Source organism: Lontra canadensis, unplaced genomic scaffold, assembly GCF_010015895.1.
Source record: "Lontra canadensis isolate GAN:19392208 unplaced genomic scaffold, GSC_riverotter_1.0 scaffold30, whole genome shotgun sequence".
Taxonomy (NCBI): Eukaryota; Metazoa; Chordata; class Mammalia; order Carnivora; family Mustelidae; genus Lontra; species Lontra canadensis.
In genome coordinates this window covers 3,713,110-3,733,192 of record NW_022631024.1, presented here as the reverse complement: position 1 = coordinate 3,733,192, position 20,083 = coordinate 3,713,110, and the positions used below count along the sequence as shown (strand labels likewise).

The 20,083-nt window shown below is 44.8% G+C and overlaps 1 protein-coding gene across 1 annotated transcript in view; it reads right to left on the bottom strand.

Moving 5' to 3' along the window:
* PAPPA (pappalysin 1) overlaps positions 1-20,083 on the bottom strand; it is a 233,049-nt gene that overhangs the window by 146,296 nt on the left and 66,670 nt on the right. The window contains exons 5-7 of the mRNA XM_032865711.1: positions 19,736-19,928; positions 13,267-13,388; positions 5,003-5,501 (exon numbers count right to left, since the gene is read on the bottom strand). Coding sequence (XP_032721602.1) covers positions 5,003-5,501; positions 13,267-13,388; positions 19,736-19,928 — 814 coding nt within the window. The remainder of the gene's footprint in view (positions 1-5,002; positions 5,502-13,266; positions 13,389-19,735; positions 19,929-20,083) is intronic.

The window sequence follows — 20,083 nt, the reverse complement described above, 5'->3', positions numbered from 1 at the left end:
GAAATTCCACTCAGGTCTTATAAATGAATCCTTTCCTTTTGCTTATTCATTTCCCCTAAGAATTATATTAAGAATGCCAAGAAGCTGAGGCAAAACAGACAGAGACTATGGTTGCAGGTTAACAAGTCTGAACGTGACAGAAAAATCAGTAGAATACTTGAGATACACATACAAGCCAAATGGGAGAAGTGACTTCTAAGAATATTTCTAGTTCTACATCAAAAATTCTGAGAGAGAGGCACAGACACATATCCGTTCAACCAGAGAATGAAGGACTAAGAGCACTAGCTTTGGAGTTGATGGATTTATACCCAACCCCAGCCAGGCAGGTTGACAGCTGTTGAAAGTACGAGAGCCAGATCCTCATCTATAATCTGGGAAGAAGACCACCTACTTTGTAGAGCTGCTATGCAGATCAAATCAAATGAGATTACTTGAGTAACACCCTTAGTAAGTTCTTGACATATAGTAGGTGCTCAGTAAATCCTCGCTTCTCCATTTCTCTTCAACCACTAAACTCCTTCCCATTCTTCATTTAACAGCCACTCAAAAATACTCACTGTCTACTTGGTGCCTGTAATTGTTCTAGGCACTTGGAAAGCACTAGCAGACCAACAGGCTCTTTATTCCTTAATTGTACCTCGGTTCTTCCAAGTTTGAGTTAGAAGCCACGTTTTGTCTCTGTCTCTGCCTTCAGGGCACTACTGTCCTGCAGTGACACTGCTTCCCTATCTCTTCTCCCCCAGTGTGAGCACCCAGAGCTCAGCCTCCATGCCTGTCCTGGCACCACAATATCATCATTTCCTAGCACAGTGTATGCTATCTGACAGATACTGTTAAATATCTGCTGAATGAATTAGGGATGGATAGAAGGATAGATGCATAAAGGAAGACAGTGAACTGCTATTATTGTTTCTGGTTTGCTTTATACCTCACTTTCTAAGAACAAACAAACAAACAAAAAAGCCTTAGTTTTACCCAGAGTTTTTCCTTCTCTGAGTGATTTAAAGATCCCATATAGACCCAAGTTGCACAGTGGCCAGTACAGAAGCACTTGACAGTCAAGTCGAGAAACAGAAGCTTCCCTGCTCTTTCTTCCTAGCCAGAGGCATAAAGAACTGGCCATGTAAATTGCATTGCTGGACTCCCAGAGTGGGTCACAGTAGCTGATGGGAGGGCTGGTGGCTCGTGAGTCATATCCTCTCTTCCACTTGCTGTACCTCAGACTTGAGCCAGCTTGCATGAATGTCAGAGCTCCAGAATTCTGCTTTTGCATTATTAAAGTAGAAGGCAGTATGGTGTTACGGTTGAGAAGGTATTATTTGGAATTAGATGTGGGTTTTAAACCTGCCTCTGTCATTACCAGCTGTATTAGGTCGAATAAATCACTTTTCTGAGCTTCAGCTTTTCTTCTGAGCTTTGCTGCCTCATAGATATTTGGCAAGGTACTTAAAGCAGAGAGAATACTCAGCAAGTGGTTGGCGTTATTGTTATTTTTATTATTATTGTCCACACGCTACACACTGCACTAGGGCATCACAGTCAATCAGTGAGGTGCCCTCTGGGTACTGATTCTTATAGACAGTCTCTGCTAAGTCTTTTTTACTACCAAAAAGTGAATGAATCACCTGTCACCCAAAAACAATGTCTACCCACAGAGAAAAGTTTAGTGTGTTGCCCCCTCATTTTACAAAGAGGGAAACTGAAGCCCAAAGCCATGATACAATGTGTCTGCACAACATATAGTGAGTTTGTAGCAGAGTCAATGCTGGTCCCCTTTTCCTCCACCAGTGTCCCTTCTCATTCAATGGACGGGCTTCCATAGAACAGAGAAGTTCCACATTTCTTCCTCTTCCTGGCCAAAAGTAATCACTCTCCTAGTAGTGTCCATTGGGTAAGCACAGAAGCCTCTCCCTTCATCAATGTCATACCTTGGGAAACTATCTCCAGCACAGATAAAGGAAAGAATAAATATTTTTGTTGAGGGAAAAAAATGAAGACAAAGGTCAAAGGGAACCATGTAATGGGTTGAGTCAGGGAAGAAAAAGAAAGCATTTTTTCCCTCTCTCCTCTTTTTCTCCAAAACAGTCTTTATATAGAACTTGTATAAGAGCCAATTTTTTTGATATGGAAAAAATGTGAAAGCAGAAAAATGCACCACACACACCATACCGCACCACACACACACACACACACACACACACACACACACAAATGTATTTGTGTTGGAGTTCAGAACTCAAATTACCAAGGGATAAAGGAGTTGAAATGGTAGGTTGACTTGGAATGATGTTTTACTCTTTTTAGAGTCTCAGAGAACATTCAGGTCAGGAAATGTAGTCCAGTCTAGGTCTCTAGTAAATTCCTTGGGACTCGAGAAAGACATAGAGGAAGTCCATGAAGGCCTCAGTCTAGTCCGTGTGTCTGAAATGCTGTAGCGGGGCCTAAGAAAGACTTGTTGAGTGAATCAAAGACTGAATGGGATATGAGAGTGCGGGTCTGAAGAGTGGTTGTTCTGGAAGCAAAGTGGCACAGGACTGGGTGTTTTTAACCACGTGGTTAAAGTCCTCAGTACCAAAGTGAATGTCTATAGGAAAGGGGTCAGGTCATCCCTGAAATACCTAGATCCCAGGGAACACTCTGGCACACAGAACATTCTCAAAACATATTTGTAAACTGAATAAGTACTGGGAAAGAGACCCTGGAAATCCCTGAGCCTTCCAGATCACTTACAGCAGTGGCTATTAAATTGGAACCTGCTTTAGAGTCATTTGGGAAGACCCCACAGTTGAGTTCCTGATTCAGTTGTCTGGGCTGGGATCTAAGGACTTGCCCTAAGTTTTTGGGTCCTGCTGCTGCTGGTCTGGGGCTCTACTTTAAGAACCTGCTTTAGTGCAGTGGCTCTTAAACGTGTTTGCACATTATAATCATCCAGTGAGATTTTAAAAGTTCTGATGGCCTGGCTTTATCCCCCTTACCAGTTAATTCAATACCTGGGGGTGGGATGGGGGTGGAGGAGGGGTCATAGAGGGGATGCTGGGGAAACACAAGGGATTTAAAAATGCTCCAAATTTCCATGACATGCAACTGACTTGGAGAACCCCTAATCTAGTATGACTTCTTTATATATTAAGGCCCCTGAAAGCTAGAAAGGGTAAGTAAGCAACTAGCCTAAGATTGTAGAGCAAGTTCAAGACTATCCGGGAATGGAACTCAGGAGGCTCCCACGTCTTCAGTTGAATTTCTGCCCTTCCATACTTGCCAGCCCATGTCGGGTCTTACAGGCGCACAACTCCAGGCAGAAAATGAAAGCTGTGTTTAAGCTGAGAGTTTAAGGCATCTATGACTTCTTCTCTCCATTGTTTTATAAAGAAATTTTAAGTGGATGCATATCTATAGAGCTTTACCACTCTAGACGAGCAAGAAGATGAAAGAGACAGAGTTATGAAATATTTTCAAGGCAAGATGATCCTTTAAATTTTAAGTACATTCTCAAACACAAACCGAGTGCTCCCTCTGAGTTCTTGACCAGATGTTCTTCATCTCTGAGTCAATGAATGGGCATGGGTCTGCTTGTGATGTGCACGTTAATTGCTGGCATGTAAAAGGGAGTGCTGGTAAAGTGTTTGAAAGTGGTTCTGTCTCTTAAAAAGATTAAAAGTTTCCTCCAAAATTTGGTTTCTATTAATGATTGGCTCAGTGAGTATATTCAAGTAGACAGAGCAGAGATCGGGCCTTATATCATCTTAGAACCAAAGAAAGTGCCACAAAAGGTGCAGAGAAGCCACTGACTTGAGAATTTTCATCACACAGAAGAGGGAAGCAAGGCTCAAAGAGATTGACGGATTTACCTAAAATTAGTAGGTGGGCTGGCTGGAGCTAAACACAAGGTATCTGACTTCTGAGCTATTGTTCTTGTCAGTATCCAAGTGTTCAAGTGTTCCCTGCCCATATCCGTTGCACATAGTAGATGTTCAACCAAAGTCTAGTGATTAACTTCATAGATTCTTGGGACCCAAGTTAGGTCGGTTAGATTAAAGCAGAAATTGAAATCACATCTTTAATTGAATTGGTTGAAGGCACTGGGTTAGGAGTCAGGATAGAACCTTGATCTCACCACTCCCTAACTATGTGATCTTAGACAAATGACTTCACATCTCTAAGCCGTCATTCCCTTCTTTGTAAAACAAGAAGGATAATTGGGCTGTGGTTATGGAGAGGATGAAATGAGTAAAAGATGTGAGGATCTCAGCCCACTGTCTGGCATATAAGCAAAGCATTAATGAGGTCATCGTAAGGTGGTCTCTTTCCTAAAACAAATCCCGAGGAAGTCTGAGGAAGAGGTGGCTTGAGAAATGAATATTATGGACAAGCACTATCTCACAGAGAAGCTGTGTGTATCCCCGAAGGCTCCTGGAGACCTAGAGCTTTATGGACTCTTAAGGATCAAATGAGTATGAACCTCTCTCCCACTTCAGAAAAGGGAACCAAAAAGGACTGTGACTGGCTATATTCACCTTCCAGGAACATTCTCATGCAAATACATGGAAACATGCTCAATTTCTAGGCATCCTGGTATAACTTCATTCTCTTCTCACTCACTGGAAAAGCAATCACAATGCACAAATCTTCTTCAATTAAATATAAAAAGGAAATATTTTTCAAACTTCAGCTCTTCCAACTTCATGAGTCATACATGGCTTTCTTGTGGCTAATCTTACTCAGCCTCTTTCATTTTATTGTTGGGACAACTAAGAGAGGTCTGGGAGTCTTAGCGTTACATTAGAGCTCTCACCAAAAACCCAGGCAGGCTTTCTGGTTCCTTGTGTATTACGATTCCCACCGTATCGCCCCTGCCATGTTAGGACAGTACTACAGTCAATGCCAGGTTATGAATCCCTAGAAGTCATGAACCTCCTTCTAGGACAGGCCTCTCTGAGCCTCCTTACATTCTCTGTACCCCACCCACCTGACCATCTCCCTAGCCAGAGAGCACACTTACGTGTCCGTGAATCTTCTATTGAGGTATAGGAGGGAGGCCACGTCCACGTGGAGAGGAGGGTCCCGGACCACCTTGTACTGCAGAGGCTTACACTCTAGACAGAGAGGGCTGTCTGCAATGGAGGTCAACATGGCCGCATCAATCTCTAGGTGCTCATCCAATGTGTAGATCTGGATGCCGTACACCTCCTCACCCACATCCCGGAGTTTGATGGTCAGTGGGACATCGCAGAAGACGTTCTGAGGGCCCAGAGAGATGTTCTTCCCACTGACAGTTAACAGTTTGATGTCATTGACAGCCCCACTAGAGTCCCAATCAGTGGAGACAAAGGTCACCCAGACGGTTAAAGACTCAGGGACCAAGGGGTAGCGGAATTCCAGTTCAAGGTAGCAGCCTTGTGGCTCAGGGCAGGCTGGAGGGACTGTGTGTGGGTTGACAGCTGAATTTGGACTCCAGGTGCGGACACTGGACTTACAGGGCTGTTCAACATCTGGATGACCTATGGAGAAGAGATGAGGGTATGAGTTCCTGAAAGCCCTGTAGACGCTAGGAGAGACTGGCCTAACCTGAGCTCAGAGAAAGGGGAATGCAGAAGGAAGATTCTCAGTGTTCTAGTGTATCAGCTATAGGCACAACAGAGAGCTCGTCTCCACCCCTGCGATACAGTTCTCGGATGAATCACCAAACATTTGGCCAAAACTACATTCAAGTGAGTATCTTACTCTTGAGTCAATGCCCCAACTTTCTTTCTTCCTATCCTACTTGTAGGCTTTGCTGCCTCAGATGGAAAGAAGGGAGGGACACACATTTGCCAAATACCCATACATCTCCTGAACTTGCTTACTTCTTGCAAAGACTCATCTCAGAGGTGAGGCAACTAAGGCTCAGAAATGTGGAGTGAACTGATCAAAGTCTCACAGCTTGATGTGAAGGTCAGCATTAGAACCCAGTGTTGTCTCATCTTGAAGTTCATACTCTTTATTCTCCCTACTGCATGCAGAGGCCACTAAAATAAACTAGGATCCCTGCAGTACTGCTTTCAGTACAACCTGCTTGAAATGACAGAAGAACCAGAAACCTTCAGCAAAAAAGAGGTGAGCACAGACCATTTCTCCCCTCGGACTGAGGATTCTGGGAGGAAACCGTCTAGAACCATGAAAGACAGAGCTGGAAGGAGGTCCTGGAGCCATCTTATCTCTCCTCCTCTTCGCCACATGAGGTCATTCCATACCACTAAGCTCCTCAGAGCTCTGTCCAGTCTGACTCAGGAAGAGGAGTATTGGGTGAGGTGGGGGGGAAGAAGGAAGGAGGGATTCTTCTACTCCTTCCCTGGGGAGACAATGCCTCATCCCCACTGATCTCAGCCTGCAGCGACTTCTGAATTTTTCTCTGCTGAGATCATTAGCCCTAGACCCTCAGAGAGCTCTCCTTTGCACTGCTGAGAAAAGTAATCAGGACTCAGTGTAGCGACTGGCTCTAATTTGTTTCGGGGAGTCTAGCAAGAGATACAGATCAGCTGGTGATGGCAGCATGGAAGATCTCAAATTGTCCTATTAGCCACATTTTTTTCTTCTTTTGCATTGCTGGTTGGTGGGAGGTAGGGCACTGGACATTTCTAAAGCAAAAAGGAAAAGGCAATCTCTGTCTGAAATGGCTTTGTGGTAGTGTTATAGCATCACAGGATTCACAATATGAAAACCAGAAAACCATTTTGGGTGGGAAAGGTATTACAGAGAAGGCTATAACAATGTCTGTAATCTCTGTGCCTCTGCCCAGCCAAGGGAGAAGAGAGAAGACACCAAGTGGAGATGGAGAAGAGAAGAGAAAGGAAAGAAAGGGAGGGGAACAGTGTGAGGAAAATTCAAAAGGCTTTTTAGATAGAACACATCAGAGCAGGAAGAGATGGATGGAACTACAGGATTCCTCTAGTACTCCTTGGCAAAGCTTATCCATTATTTGCAGCAAAGGCTGATTAGAAGTGATTTAAGTCAAAGGCACAAATAAGACTCCTTAGGGAGGCTGAAGCTTTTCTTCCTAGAGACTTTCCAACTCAGTGGAGTTCCTGATTCTCTTAGCTTTGTGGGTTGTTGGCACATACATCTCCCTTACTCACTGGGCTCTAGTGAGGGTAGCATTTTAATGCATGGGAAGCACATTCCCTGGCCATTAACTTATTCACCTGATTGTCACCCAGATCCCATAAGACAGTTACTGTTTTTGCCCCTTACACCTCTATTTCACTCAATACCAGGCACCGTTATTTAATATAGCGCCTGAGCCGTAGATAGTAACCAAAGTGGACATTCACTAACTATTTGTGAAATGACGAATCTTCTATCTTGTTAATATGGAGTTAAAAAAGTGAGAGCTTCATGGAATGCTGATGCCTGCTGGTAGGGATTGCCCAGTGAGCATTCTTCCCCCTCCGCACACTTTATCCGGGAACTGTCAAGGAATGGAGCAACCTTCTCCCTTCCTTGGAGAAAATGACTACCAGTGGTGGCAGCCGCAAGAGAGCAAAGGCGACAAACGTGTTTGGCTCCTGCCTTCTCCCTGGTTTCTTGTTAAGCAACAGAGGGACCAAAAGCTTTCCAAAAGACAGGAACAAGAGCCTGGACATTACACTCAAGTACATAACCAGGAATGGAGATCTTAGCAAAGTGTGTGCTTGTCCGCTTATCAGAGATAAACGCTTGCATGTGAAAAAGAGCCCTGGGGGTATGCTGAGTCCAACCATCACCAAGGCCACAACCCCTCTGACCATACCAGGCTCCACGAACCTACCATCCCCTGATGCGTGGTGCCGCGCCAAGCACGTTACCTGCCTCTGCTCTCTTTGTCCTAGCAGTGAGTCTAGGGCACAGGTCTTACAAAAATCATTTCACACAAGGGGGAACTGAGAGTCCGGTGCCTAAGTCCACCCTGGATGGGGAGCAGAATATTATGGGATAGTGCTGGTCCAGGCAGCGTGCCAAAATTTGAAGCAATGGAGGCTGGGCTAGAGGATCAGCTCTACAGCTTCTCATCGCGCCACCTACTCTGAAGATACTGACGTCACAGGGGTGCTCTAGAACTCGAATGGGAGGGGCTATTAGCACATGCTCATGAATATGGAGCTTTGTTATGAAACATCGGGAGGAATTAGTAGGGAAAAGCTTGGGAGGAAGAGGTAGACCAAGACAGAGAAGAGCTGAGAGAGAACGGGAGGAAGAAGAAGACTATGGTTCTGAGCACAACGAGGCAACGGCAGGAGACGAGGCCCGCAAGCTAAACAGAACCCAGGTCACGAAGGGCTCCAGGGTCATTTTAAGGAATCGGAATTTTATACCAAGGGGGACTGGCTAGTGAAAAACTGTAAGCAAACAAGTGAGAATTGTCTTTTAGACAAACCACTGTTGAGAGTCATAGACACTCTCTATCCATCTATGTATTCATCCATCTATTTGTCCATCTGTCCATCCAAACATCCATCCATCCATCCAACCATCTCTCCATCCATCCACCCATCCATCCATCCAAAAAATAATTATTGACTGCCTGGTCTGTGTCCAGTGGTCTCTGGCCCCATGGAGCTTCTAGTCTACTGAAACCAGGGGAGAAATTAACAGTAGTGTGACTAACAGTAGTTAGTCACACCTGTGGCTTAGACAAGGGAACATCAGAGGGGATGAGGACTAACCAAATTGACTAAGGAGGAAAAGAGAGCAAGGACGGTGTGGTTGTGAGGCAGGGAGAAGGGCAATGGAAAAGGGGAAGGGAGGGGTAGGAAAGACATGGAAGGGGGCGTTTGGGAAGGGAAGCAAAGAGGGAGGGAGGGAGAAAGTAAGAAGGGAGGGGGAAGGAGGAAAAGCGCAAAGGTACTGTTACCTCATTGTTAATACATACCCTTTTGTATATATGGCGACTAAATGAAAAGTTACGTGTTTATATAAGCTGTCCACTGGAAGTGAGGCCATCTCTGTGTGTGAAATATATTTAGACATACGTACGCTGATTCAAATTTACATTTATGAAGATCCATACAGACATCCCTCAAGTATCTTTGTGTACAGACGCTGCAGCTGCTGACACAAATTTAGTTGTAAGAACTTGGTGCCAAGTTTCTTCCAGAAGAATACTTCAGCACACCTGAAATATTCTGGGCACCAAAAGGGGGAAAGGCCTCACACAAATAATAAAAATGAAAACAACTATAGTGCCACGTGTTCCTCTCTCATGGAAAACCCAGCCCTTGCAATGCTTTATATTATGTTTGTGCACATGATCTTTTTTTTTTTTTTAATTTGACTTCTTTTTTTAAAGATTCTATTTATTTATTTGACAGACAGAGATCACAAATAGGCAGAGAGGCAGGCAGAGAGAGAGGAGGAAGCAGGTTCCCCGCGGAGCTGAGAGCCCGATGCGGGACTCGATCCCAGGACCCTGGGATCATGACCTGAGCTGCAGGCAGAGGCTTTAACCCACTGAGCCACCCAGGCGCCCCTGTGCACGTGATCTTAATTGAGATCTGAGTTGATGAGGTCTGGCTATCCACACCCTAGGTAACGAGTGTCCGTGGCATCAAACACCTCAGGAAATACTCATCTGTGAAATAAGAGTTTTTGCTCAAGAGATAGGAAAACAGGGTCTGTTTTGCATCCAACCACTTTCTGTGGCCAAAGGCAAAAATTTCTGTGGCTGTATTTACCCAAATTTCACGGAATGGACTTAATGGAGTTAATAGTGGGTGTGCGGCAAGTATTTGTTAAATGAGAAAAAAAAACCACCTTCTATCTTATTAATATGGAGTTAAAGAAGTCACAGCTCCACGGAATATTAGAGCTACAGGGGACATTTATTCTGTACATGAGAGGTTATCTTCAGAGAAGCTAAGTGACTCATTCAAGGGCACAGAGCACGTTGATGGCAGGGCTCGAACCAAGGTCCGGTCCTCTTCAACCCCACCCCCCATCCCATACTCTCTCCCCAACTCCAAAGATATGTCTGGCATTGCTCATGGATTTGGGAGTTTTATGTTAGTTTGGGAAGTCCAAAAACTTAAACACGCAAAGATAAATAGGATGAAAATGAGTTGAGAAATAAATTGCAGAGTTTGGCTCATGGAAAAGTTTATTTCTTCAAGGATATTAAAAGGGTCTGAGCCAAAAGGATCACAGAGCCTGTAATAGGATGCTCTAAAAAAAGAACAGTGTCTTTTCCTGGCCTGCATTGTACTAAATTTGCATATCCTGAAGGAAAACCCATGGCTGTGGGGTTTCCTTGCATGCTTGAGTCAGCTCAAGGAGCCGGGGGGCTCAGCACTTCCCGATGAACTCGACTCTGTATCTCATGCTTTAAGAGGGTCAGGAGCAAACCAAGAACTGACTTAGCCAGTTGACAGCTGGGTTGGATGGAGGTGTGGGGAGATGTCTGAAAATTATTTCATTCATGCAGCGAGGAGAACAAACCAGGATGGTTTCAGCCAGAGAAGTCTTGGCGGAAAGTCTTGCTGATCCTACCTCCCAAATATCTCTCAATTCCATTGACTTCGCTCCCTCTCTCACTGCCATGGGCCACACCAGGGCCACCACCATCCCTTTCCTGGATTCCTGAAATAGCCACCCAGCGGCTCCCTTTCCTCCAGCACAGCCATCCCGAGGCTCTTCACCACACAGCAGCCCGTGCAATCTTCATAACACACCCATTGTGCCATGTGTGTGCCCAGACCCCCACCAAGGCATGTGGTGTCTCCTTGCTGCCCTCTGCATAAACCCATCCTCATCCAGTCATTAGGGAACACCCAGTCCAACCTCCCCCTACTCCACACCTCACATTTCATGCTCCAAACCCACTTAAGCTCTCAGCATTACTGAACAGCTTTCATTTATGTGGGTTACGTCTACTGGTAGTTATCATGGTACAAATGGACACTGAGAAACTTCAAACACGAGAACACATAAGCATGTGCTCCATTAGCCATCAGAGCAGTAATAACATCACATTCCACATAAGCCACTGGAAAGCAACACTGCTCTCTCGGGAGAGAAGGGGAGTGACAATGGTAAGCAATTACCACAGCATTATTATGAAAATAATTTTCGGTTTTGAGGATACCCTAGAAAGTCTCCAGGAACTCCATAAACCCTCAGATCACACTGGAAAAAAAAAAAAAAAACACACCAAAAAACCCCCAAAACTCTGCTCTAAACATACCAAACTTCTTTCATGTTCTCAAATGTGCCTTAATCACTGGGGCAGTGATAAAGTCTCAGGTCTGGACGAGGTCGGCTTCTTCCTGATTCCCCTGGCACTCTGTGTTTCAGTTATCATGGGCCTCGCTGCACCCGATGGTAGATGATAACCACCCTTTTGCTCACCTGACTCGCCTATTAGATGCTCAGCTCTGTCTTGGCCATATACTCAGCACAGTGCCTGGCACACAGCTCCTATGGTGGCCGCAGATGGGCCTGGGTCACCCTGCACGGACACAGTTTGACAGCTGGCAGGGACATGCCCTTTCTTCTGTGAGAACCCAACGTGGGTTCCTCTGGGATGGAAAAGTCACGACTGTAGATGTCGGAAAGAACTTTCTAACAAATGGAGTTAGAACAAGGCCCAGGAATGTACGCACGGGTGCTAGGAGAGCCTGGGTGAGGGAGGGCACCAGGGGGATTCCTGCACTGGGTGGGAACTGGGCTAGATGAGCCAGGCCCCCCCTTCCAAGTCTGACAGCCTGTGATCCTGGGGGGATGAACTGAGGGCTTCTCCCAGACATCCCTCTCGCTTTACATTCCAGATGGATTTGTTTAGAGTTCCTGAGTTCAGCTCTCTCATTTTTATTTTAAGCTACTTTAGAAGATAACAAAGTACAGTGCTGTCATTTTTCTCCTTCACTCTCCTCTCTGATCCCTCTCCCTTGCTTTATTCTCTGGCTTTTTCTTCTCAACCTTCTTTCTAAAAATATAAAAGAAAACGGGGGGAGTTCTTGCTGAACCTCAGGGAGGAATCCGATTCAGCTCTCTCTGATGGGCTGGTGTCCCCACCCAGGAACCGTGGACGAGAGCTGCCCTGCAGGGGCAAGAGAGACCGATGGGTGGAGCACGTCTCGGGGGGCAAGGGAGAGCACAGAACACAGGGTCTCTGCCGGCAGGGCTGCGGGCACTAGAACTGAACCCTAAAGAAGGGTAGGGATCATGGAAGGAAACTGAGAAGGCAACTTTCCACGAGATTCTCTAAGTTCCAAGTGGCTGCTGTCAGGGCCAAGTGCCAGTGGAACAAAGCATTTGGTGAAATGCACTCTCTTAAATTCTGCAGAAAACCCAGTGGGTCTGGCAGCAAGTGGGGCCATAAGAGAGCACAGAGACTGCTGGCCCCTTGGAGGGCCTGGGAGATCCCCAGGGCAGGGGAGGGTCCTCTCTTGGGAAAAGCCCACCAAGAGTGGCAATGGTGAGGTGCTTCCCTCCAGTGTCTTGCTGATAGATTGATCTCAACAAGGAGGGTACGTGGCAAAAAACTTCAAGAGGGACCGTCATACCATGTGTGTGGGTGTCCTAGATGTTCTCCACAACAAATGAAGAAGACAAAGATAACTGAAACCTTGATGCCTCCCCAAGTACCTGCGATTTTCTGGAAGGGGATTTTCTGTGCATCAACAGGCCACCAGGGTCTGGAGGCACACATAGACACACATACAAGCCATGTCTTTATCGGGCATGTGGCTTCAGGCACTCATTCAATATCTTAGCATCTTTGTTTCCTCGTATGTAAAGTGGGATGACATACTTAGGACAGTGCAGGAGTTCAGAGTACATGTGCTGAATTGATGCGTGGATACTGGCCTGATTTTGGGCTGAGGGCAGAAACTCCCAGTTGTATGATGAATAAACTCTGGGGTTCTCAACTACACCACAGTGACTATAGTTAACAATACTCTATCACATACCTGAAAATTGCCCAGAGAGTAGATTGTACGTGAGCTCACAAACAGACAATCAAAAAGTATGAGATAACAGTTGTGTTAATTAACCTTATTGTGCTATAATCACTTGCCATGATACCTGTATCAAATCATCGCTTTGTACACCGTAAACCCTATAATGTTATATGTCAATTAGGTCTCAGTAAAGCTTAAGGAAAAAGACAAAAATAAAATAAACTGGCCTTGCAAGGCTATCGTAAGATCAAATGAGACAGTATGCAGAGAAGATGGTTACCATCCTAAGGCCACATCAAAAGAGCTGTTCTTTGCACCCCCAACTTGTAAATGAGCTTCTAGGCTAGCTTACCTTCTGCTTCTCGAGGACTCCAGTGTCCTGATGGGCCACAGGGCATCGGGGAGGAGGCGTTGACGGCATATTGCACCAGGATTCTCCCTTCCAGGCAAAGGTCACATGCTGATCCCAATTCTCTAGGAGGCCAAGGAAAGAAGGGAGATGCACCGACTTAGGAACAGTTGAATGAGCTCCTGATCTGGCTAGGCCAAAAGCACCAGGAGAGAAGACACAACAATTCCATGCTATCCCTATCCTCCTTATCCTTGCCAAAGTTTCCAGATTATGACCATGAGTGAAATTCCACCCCACAGCCCAGAAAAAGATCTTATTTGGGCTTATGAGGCTTCTGTCCTACTAGTAGACACATCTTTAATTTCAAGCAGTACAGAATCAACAGTCCAAAGGCTTACACATCCACATTAATCTTAGTTTCATCAGACATCCAAAGCCCTACTGAGGATTTGATGTGTGGTTGCAAAAAAAATCTTTATTTCCATTTGACCTCAAATTTTATTCTTTGAACAGTGTTTATCAGGTACCTCCCACATGCCAGGCACCATCCTGTGTCCTAGGTATTAAATAAAAAGAAGGCACGATTCAGTTCCTTCATCTGAAAATGAGCTGGCTGAACCCCCAATGACGCCTATAGAACCTTCCAGGCCTGACATTCTGGGGATGGATGAATCACCTCTGATTTAACAGTCAAAAGCAGCTTCCTTCCCATGGCATCTAATTCATTTTAGCAGCTTTCCAAGGGGCAAGCCAATCCCTTGAAAGGCAGAGCCCCAGCAATGGAATATTACGGTGGCTTCCTCTACTCTCAAGTGTCTTATGTATCTGGATTCAATCTCCCTTTAGCTGCAACGGCCTCTGGGATCTTGCTTGTTCTCCAGACTTGGTATCTGTTTAGGAGGCAGCTGCCAGGAGGGGAGAGGGATCAGCCCATTATTTCTCAAAATGCAATGGTCCTGCCAATACCTCTCTCACATTCCGAGGAGGATCATTATCCTTTAGCTACCTGAAAGATGCAATGGGGGAGCTTGGCAGCCTTCCCTTCAAAGGGAGCTCTGTAGCCCCTGGGTTCACATGGTAAGAAGGACTATGCTGGCGAGCCCCAGCCTGCTGGTGTTCCCCATTCCTCTTCCACACAGCTACCAGGAAGTTCATCCCCAAACCTATAACTGAACAGATCACCCTCCTGATGATCTACTTATATGGTGGCTCATGTATGTAGAGGGATGGATGGATGGATAGATGAGTGGATGGGTGGATAGGTGAGTGGGTGGCTGGTTGGGGTATAGATAGATAGATGAATACCAGTCACTCAGATATGTTGCTATGACTCTTAACTAACCTAGTCTAGATTCTCAAACTATGGATTTTCATCCTGCTTTATCACTGTTAATGTGAAATCATACATAGGTAGAAATTCTGCAAGCACACTGATATCCAGTGAAAGGAGAATGATGAAATAGCCTAAGATTAATACGTTCAATGAAATGGTAAGTAGTCGTTGCAAAAATATTCCATGAAATCTCATGAAAAATGCATAAGCTACAACGTTCAGTGAAAAAATCCTATTCAAAATTGACTTTACAGCAGCTTCTCAATGCTGTTCAAATAACTTCGACATCACAAAATATCAACACGAATTTCTGGGTGGTGGAGTGAGTATAGGATGATTACCCCTCCCTTTTTATTCCTTGTGGTTTTCTGAACTTTCTATATATTTTGAATATCTATGAATTACTCCTGGACTAGCAATAATAAGAATTATAGAAATACACTTGAAGGTGGGGAATGAGGAGCGCAGAGAGAGACTTCCTCACCCTGGAGGGCAGAGTTCCATTACAATGACCACAATCCAAGCGTGGCAGCTCAGGGTCACATGACTGGCTCTATGATGACAATGAGATTATAAAAGTTCTGGGATGGAGTCAGGAACCACATGAACCTTAATGGTCACTGAGACTTTCTTTCTGTTTCTTTAGACACTTTGTTTTAGATGATGGTCCTATAGTCCCCTATACATCAGTTCTTCACACATTCTGGGTTTCTAACAGATACTTTGATGAGTGACTAAACCATCATCCACCTGACAGTAAACACGCCTTGTTTGCACAGAGCTCCACAAAGAACTTTCCCTCATATTCAGCCACTGATTCACATATTCATTCACTGTTTCATCTGTTCATTCAGTGGGTAGTCATTGAACCGCCTCTAGTTGCCAGAACTGTACAAGTTCCAGACTTAGGCTATCCAAGGGGAAGGAAATCAGGTATGCTACCTACACCTCATAGAGCTTGCAGCCAGATGGATAGTGCATAAACAAATAAACAGATATAAAATTATGGGTTCATTAAGTTCCAGAAAGAAAGTAAATGGATGATGTAAGCAAGAATACTGGTGGGGGAGGTGCGCTGGGCTAATTAAAATGGAAACAGTCATGAAAGACCTTAGTGAGGGGAAGCCATCTATGGTAAAAGCTGAAGGATGACATGAAGAGTGGATATAAAGCATTCCGGGGGTAATCTCAGGTAGGTAAAGGACCTGCACAGGAAAAGCCTTGGTCTATAGGGATCCCAGAGGAAGTCTGAGTGACAGGAGTCATGAATGAAGGAAAGAGTGTTAAGACAAGCAGCTGGACAAGTAGGCAAGGACCAGATTATGGGAGGTCCAGTAGACCACCCGCAGATTGTACATAAAAGAGGTGGGAAGCCACTGGAGTCACTCTAAGTCAGGGAGTGACATGATCTAATTTACATTTTAAAAAGACTGGTCTTCATGCTGAATGAAACATGGATTCAGAAGTGAAGGACAAAAGTAAAGCCAAAGTAGGCAACTAAATGCAATGGTGTGATTCTGGGCAGTGGGTGATGTTCCCACTTCACAGATTCAGAAATAGAAGATCATTAGTACAAAGTAATCATGCCGAGATCATAGCTCATAAAGTCATAGAGTAGATACAGGCTTTACCAAAATCAGGCAGTATCCTACACATCCAAGGAGTATATGTTTTCTTAGGTTTGGCATTTATTTGATTTTTATTTGTGCCTGTATCTACACAGACACACAATCACACACACACACACACACACACACACACACACACTGAAACCACAGTAGTACAAGATGCTAACACTGGACAAGATCATCTTTCTTACCCATCTTCCATCAGAATCAAAGCCTAAAGTCTTTGCTAATAATACAGCACCCAGCAGCCACATGTGGGTCTTTGAATTTCAATTAATGAAAATTAAATAAATTTAGAAATTCAATTTCACACTTTTCACATTTCAAATGTTCCGTAGCCAGTTGGCTAATGGCTACCATATTGGGCAGCAGAAATACAGAACATTTCCATTACTGCAGAAGTCCTACTGAACAGTGATTCTTCAGATTACCGTGTGTGATGAGTTAACTTCTCTCCCATGCATCTAGCATGGTACTCGTCATGCACCATTCTTGGGAAAACTGAGAAAATGGTTACTCAAGTCATTTTCTGGGTTCTGAGATTTGGAATAGGGAAAAAGGCCAGATGGCCTTTGGTTTACAGATCAGAAAACTGAGGCTGAAGAGGAGGAGGAAATGAATGAGGTTGCAAAGACTTCAGACCCAGGTCTTTTGGGTCTGAGTCCAGAATTCTTTCTAATACACCACTACCAATTGTTCAGATAACTGAAACCATTCAGTCAACACATGTTTGCAAGACAGATAAAAATAAAGGAGTTAGAAAAGCCAGGGGTGGCCTTGAATTATTTATTCAGTTGCCCATGTGTGAGGACACAGGCTGTGGGAGGATCTGAATATGTTTTCTTAAGGAAAACCCTTGTATTCTCTTAGACCACAGATGTGAGGAACAGCAGGAGGACGTAAGGATGGCCAGGGGCGAGAGGTTGGCATTGATGGATGTAGTGGAAAACACCAGAGATTTTGCAGGGAAAGAGAATTTTCAAGTACCTAAACAGCTCTGGGTTTGTACAAGAGGGGAGCTAGTATTTCTTGAACATAGAGTGCATGTGTGAGCATATCACGGATGTCACGTTTCTTGAATTCCCCACAAAATCCAGGTGAAGTGGGCACAATTATGGAAGAAGATTCGGAAGGTCAGAGAAAACCAGAGAGGTGAGATGGCTTGCACAAGGTCCGGAAGACCAGGGGTGGTGGAGCTAAGGACAGAGTGCAGACAACTTGCCAGCAAACTTGTGCTCTTTGTACCAAGCCAGTCTGTAGGTGTACAAACTCTGAGGGTAGGGAGACTGATCGCTCCATTTCTTTACAGCAATTTATTGAACTTGTGGATAGACTTCCTTTAGCCATAGACTATCGTCTACATAGCTGTTAACCCTAATTAGACATGTTTCTAAAATGTCAGTTTTAATTTAACATATGATAACTCCATTATGAAATCTCAGACCAAACAGAATAGCTATTGTATGAGCCTCAAGTACCAACTGACTATAGGTTATTAAAAACATATTGATTGAAGCTGAGGGTACTATGTAATAGAGACATATCTCATTACACAACAATTAACCCTCCAATAGGTTTCCAACAATCAGATGGTATTTATTTAATGGACAATAACTGCTTTATGAAATACAAATTAAATACATACACGGGAAGCTTCATTTACAAAACTTCCATTTTTAAGTGGAACTGAGGCCAAGGCTTGACCAAAAGTCTGATACTTCTCATCGCCACAGAAAAAATAAATAAATCTACAGGCTGCTGGAAAGTCTGTTCTGAAGTGTCACATGACGTTTCCCAAACCCAGCTCTGAGCTCCCAGTGAGGGCGGTTGGGGCAGGGGAAGGCGGGGTGGTGGGGGTGGTGTTGCTTTATAGAAGGCCGGGGAGTGCATTTCCTTCCACCATGAACACATTCACCCAGCTGCCAAACAAAGGTTCTAGATTCAGGGACTGTTGGTAGTGGAGAAAATTGGAGCCTAAATTTATTGTGGTACCATGATCTAATATGTATTTATACATACACACACAAATGAGAGCTCCTTACCACCTTTCTTGGTTCTTTTGAGGGGAGGGGTAATACCTCCTTCATAATTTAAGTTTTGGAAGGACTTAATGAAAGCACATGGGGGCCCAAGATAAGACATTGCAAAATGTGAGTCAGAGCCAGGCTCCCAGCACCATCTGTGGGCTCTTGGTCAAATTTCTTACTGTCTTCCACTCTAATTCATGCCTCACCTGGCAAATGAGGAAGATGATTCCCCTATTTTTTTTTAAAGGTTTTATTTATTTATTTGAGCGAGAGAGAAGGCACACATGCAAACGAAGGGAGGAGAAGAGGAGGGAGAGGGAGAGAATTCCAAGCAGACACCACGCTGATTGCAGAGCCTAAGGTGGGGCTCAATCTTGCAACCCTGAGATCATGACCTGAGCTGAATGAAACCAGGAGTCAGATGTCCAACTGACTGAGCCACCCAGATATTCCTTGATGATTTCCCTTTCATAGTTATCTCTGTTCTCCATATAAAGCCTTAATACGGAATATGGCTTAGAGGAAGGAGTTGAAAAATGGCAACAACCATAACCACAGAGAATGATTAGTTAATCATTAGTTGGTTATTCCTTTCACCATCATCAATGGTATATCATCAGTGTTCGACAAAATGCCAAGAAGGATTGGGATGGGGGGGTAATACACTAATAAGCCCTAAATTATAGGCAAGTGTAGATGTCATCATCTTAATCTGTTTTCCTGACTCTTCAGAATCTGTTTCCCTTAAAGATTGAGGTCCTCAGGGGGTGTCAATGCTGAAAGGCACCACGAGAGACCAATGGATTCACGTCCCCGTCTTCAGGCCACTGAGGCATTATTAGACCCACTTTCCTGCCAGAGAGGACGAGTTAAGGAGCGAAAATGACTTGCCCAAGGTAATACAGTTAATAAGTGAAAGACCGGGGAGCAGAACTCCCGTGCCTCAGTTTATCATCCCTGATCTAAAAATCCTATCCTCCATTTTACAACAAAATACTAGGCACAAAGATTCTAATGATATGTATTTATATATTCAAGTGTATTCAAGTACGTGTATTTGCGTATGACGTATGAATATGTATGTATACACACACATATGTACCTTCATATATAATATAGATTACACATATATCACAGCTGTGCATTGACCAGAGGCAATTCCAGCTCGCGAGCTCATGGTGATGAGGCCAGCACCTCTCTCCCAGAAGACAGAGGCAGTAAGTTTCCAGGTGTTTCATAATAAAATAAAGCTAAACATCCATTCATTGGAAGCACGCATCTTTACTTACTAATTCCAATGAGCACTCCTTCATTTACCCCCTGACTCCCAAATTTGCCCTGTGTCTATACAGACTAGTCATGGCTAGGTGCTAGGGGCTCCAGATGAACAAGAATGGGGACGAAGAAAACAGCTTCCCTTTGGAATTTCCCCTCTTCTCGGCAGGAGAGAGAGGGATCGACACTGCACAGGCCACACTCACCTTTCAAAGAAGTGGCCATCGATGGGTGGAAACCACTCCAGTGTCACAGAGTCGCTCGTGTGGCCCACGATCTGGGGGGCCAGGGCGACGGGCGCCGGCTTCCTGGAGGGCTGCCAGCTCTGGTAGACCAGGTCCAGGTAACAGTGCATTCTGGCGACTTGATTGGGCGTGAAGGAGTCTGTGCAGTCGTCATCTGCAAGTGGGCAGAGGGAGAGATAAGAACCCACTGCTGCATGACGTCTCCCAGGGGGCCAGCCAGCCAGCACCCCAGCCCTTGCCAATGCAGAGCTGGCCTCTTCCAGTGCCCAAGAGCTAATGGTCTGTGAAGAAATGAGTGCAGTCATCACT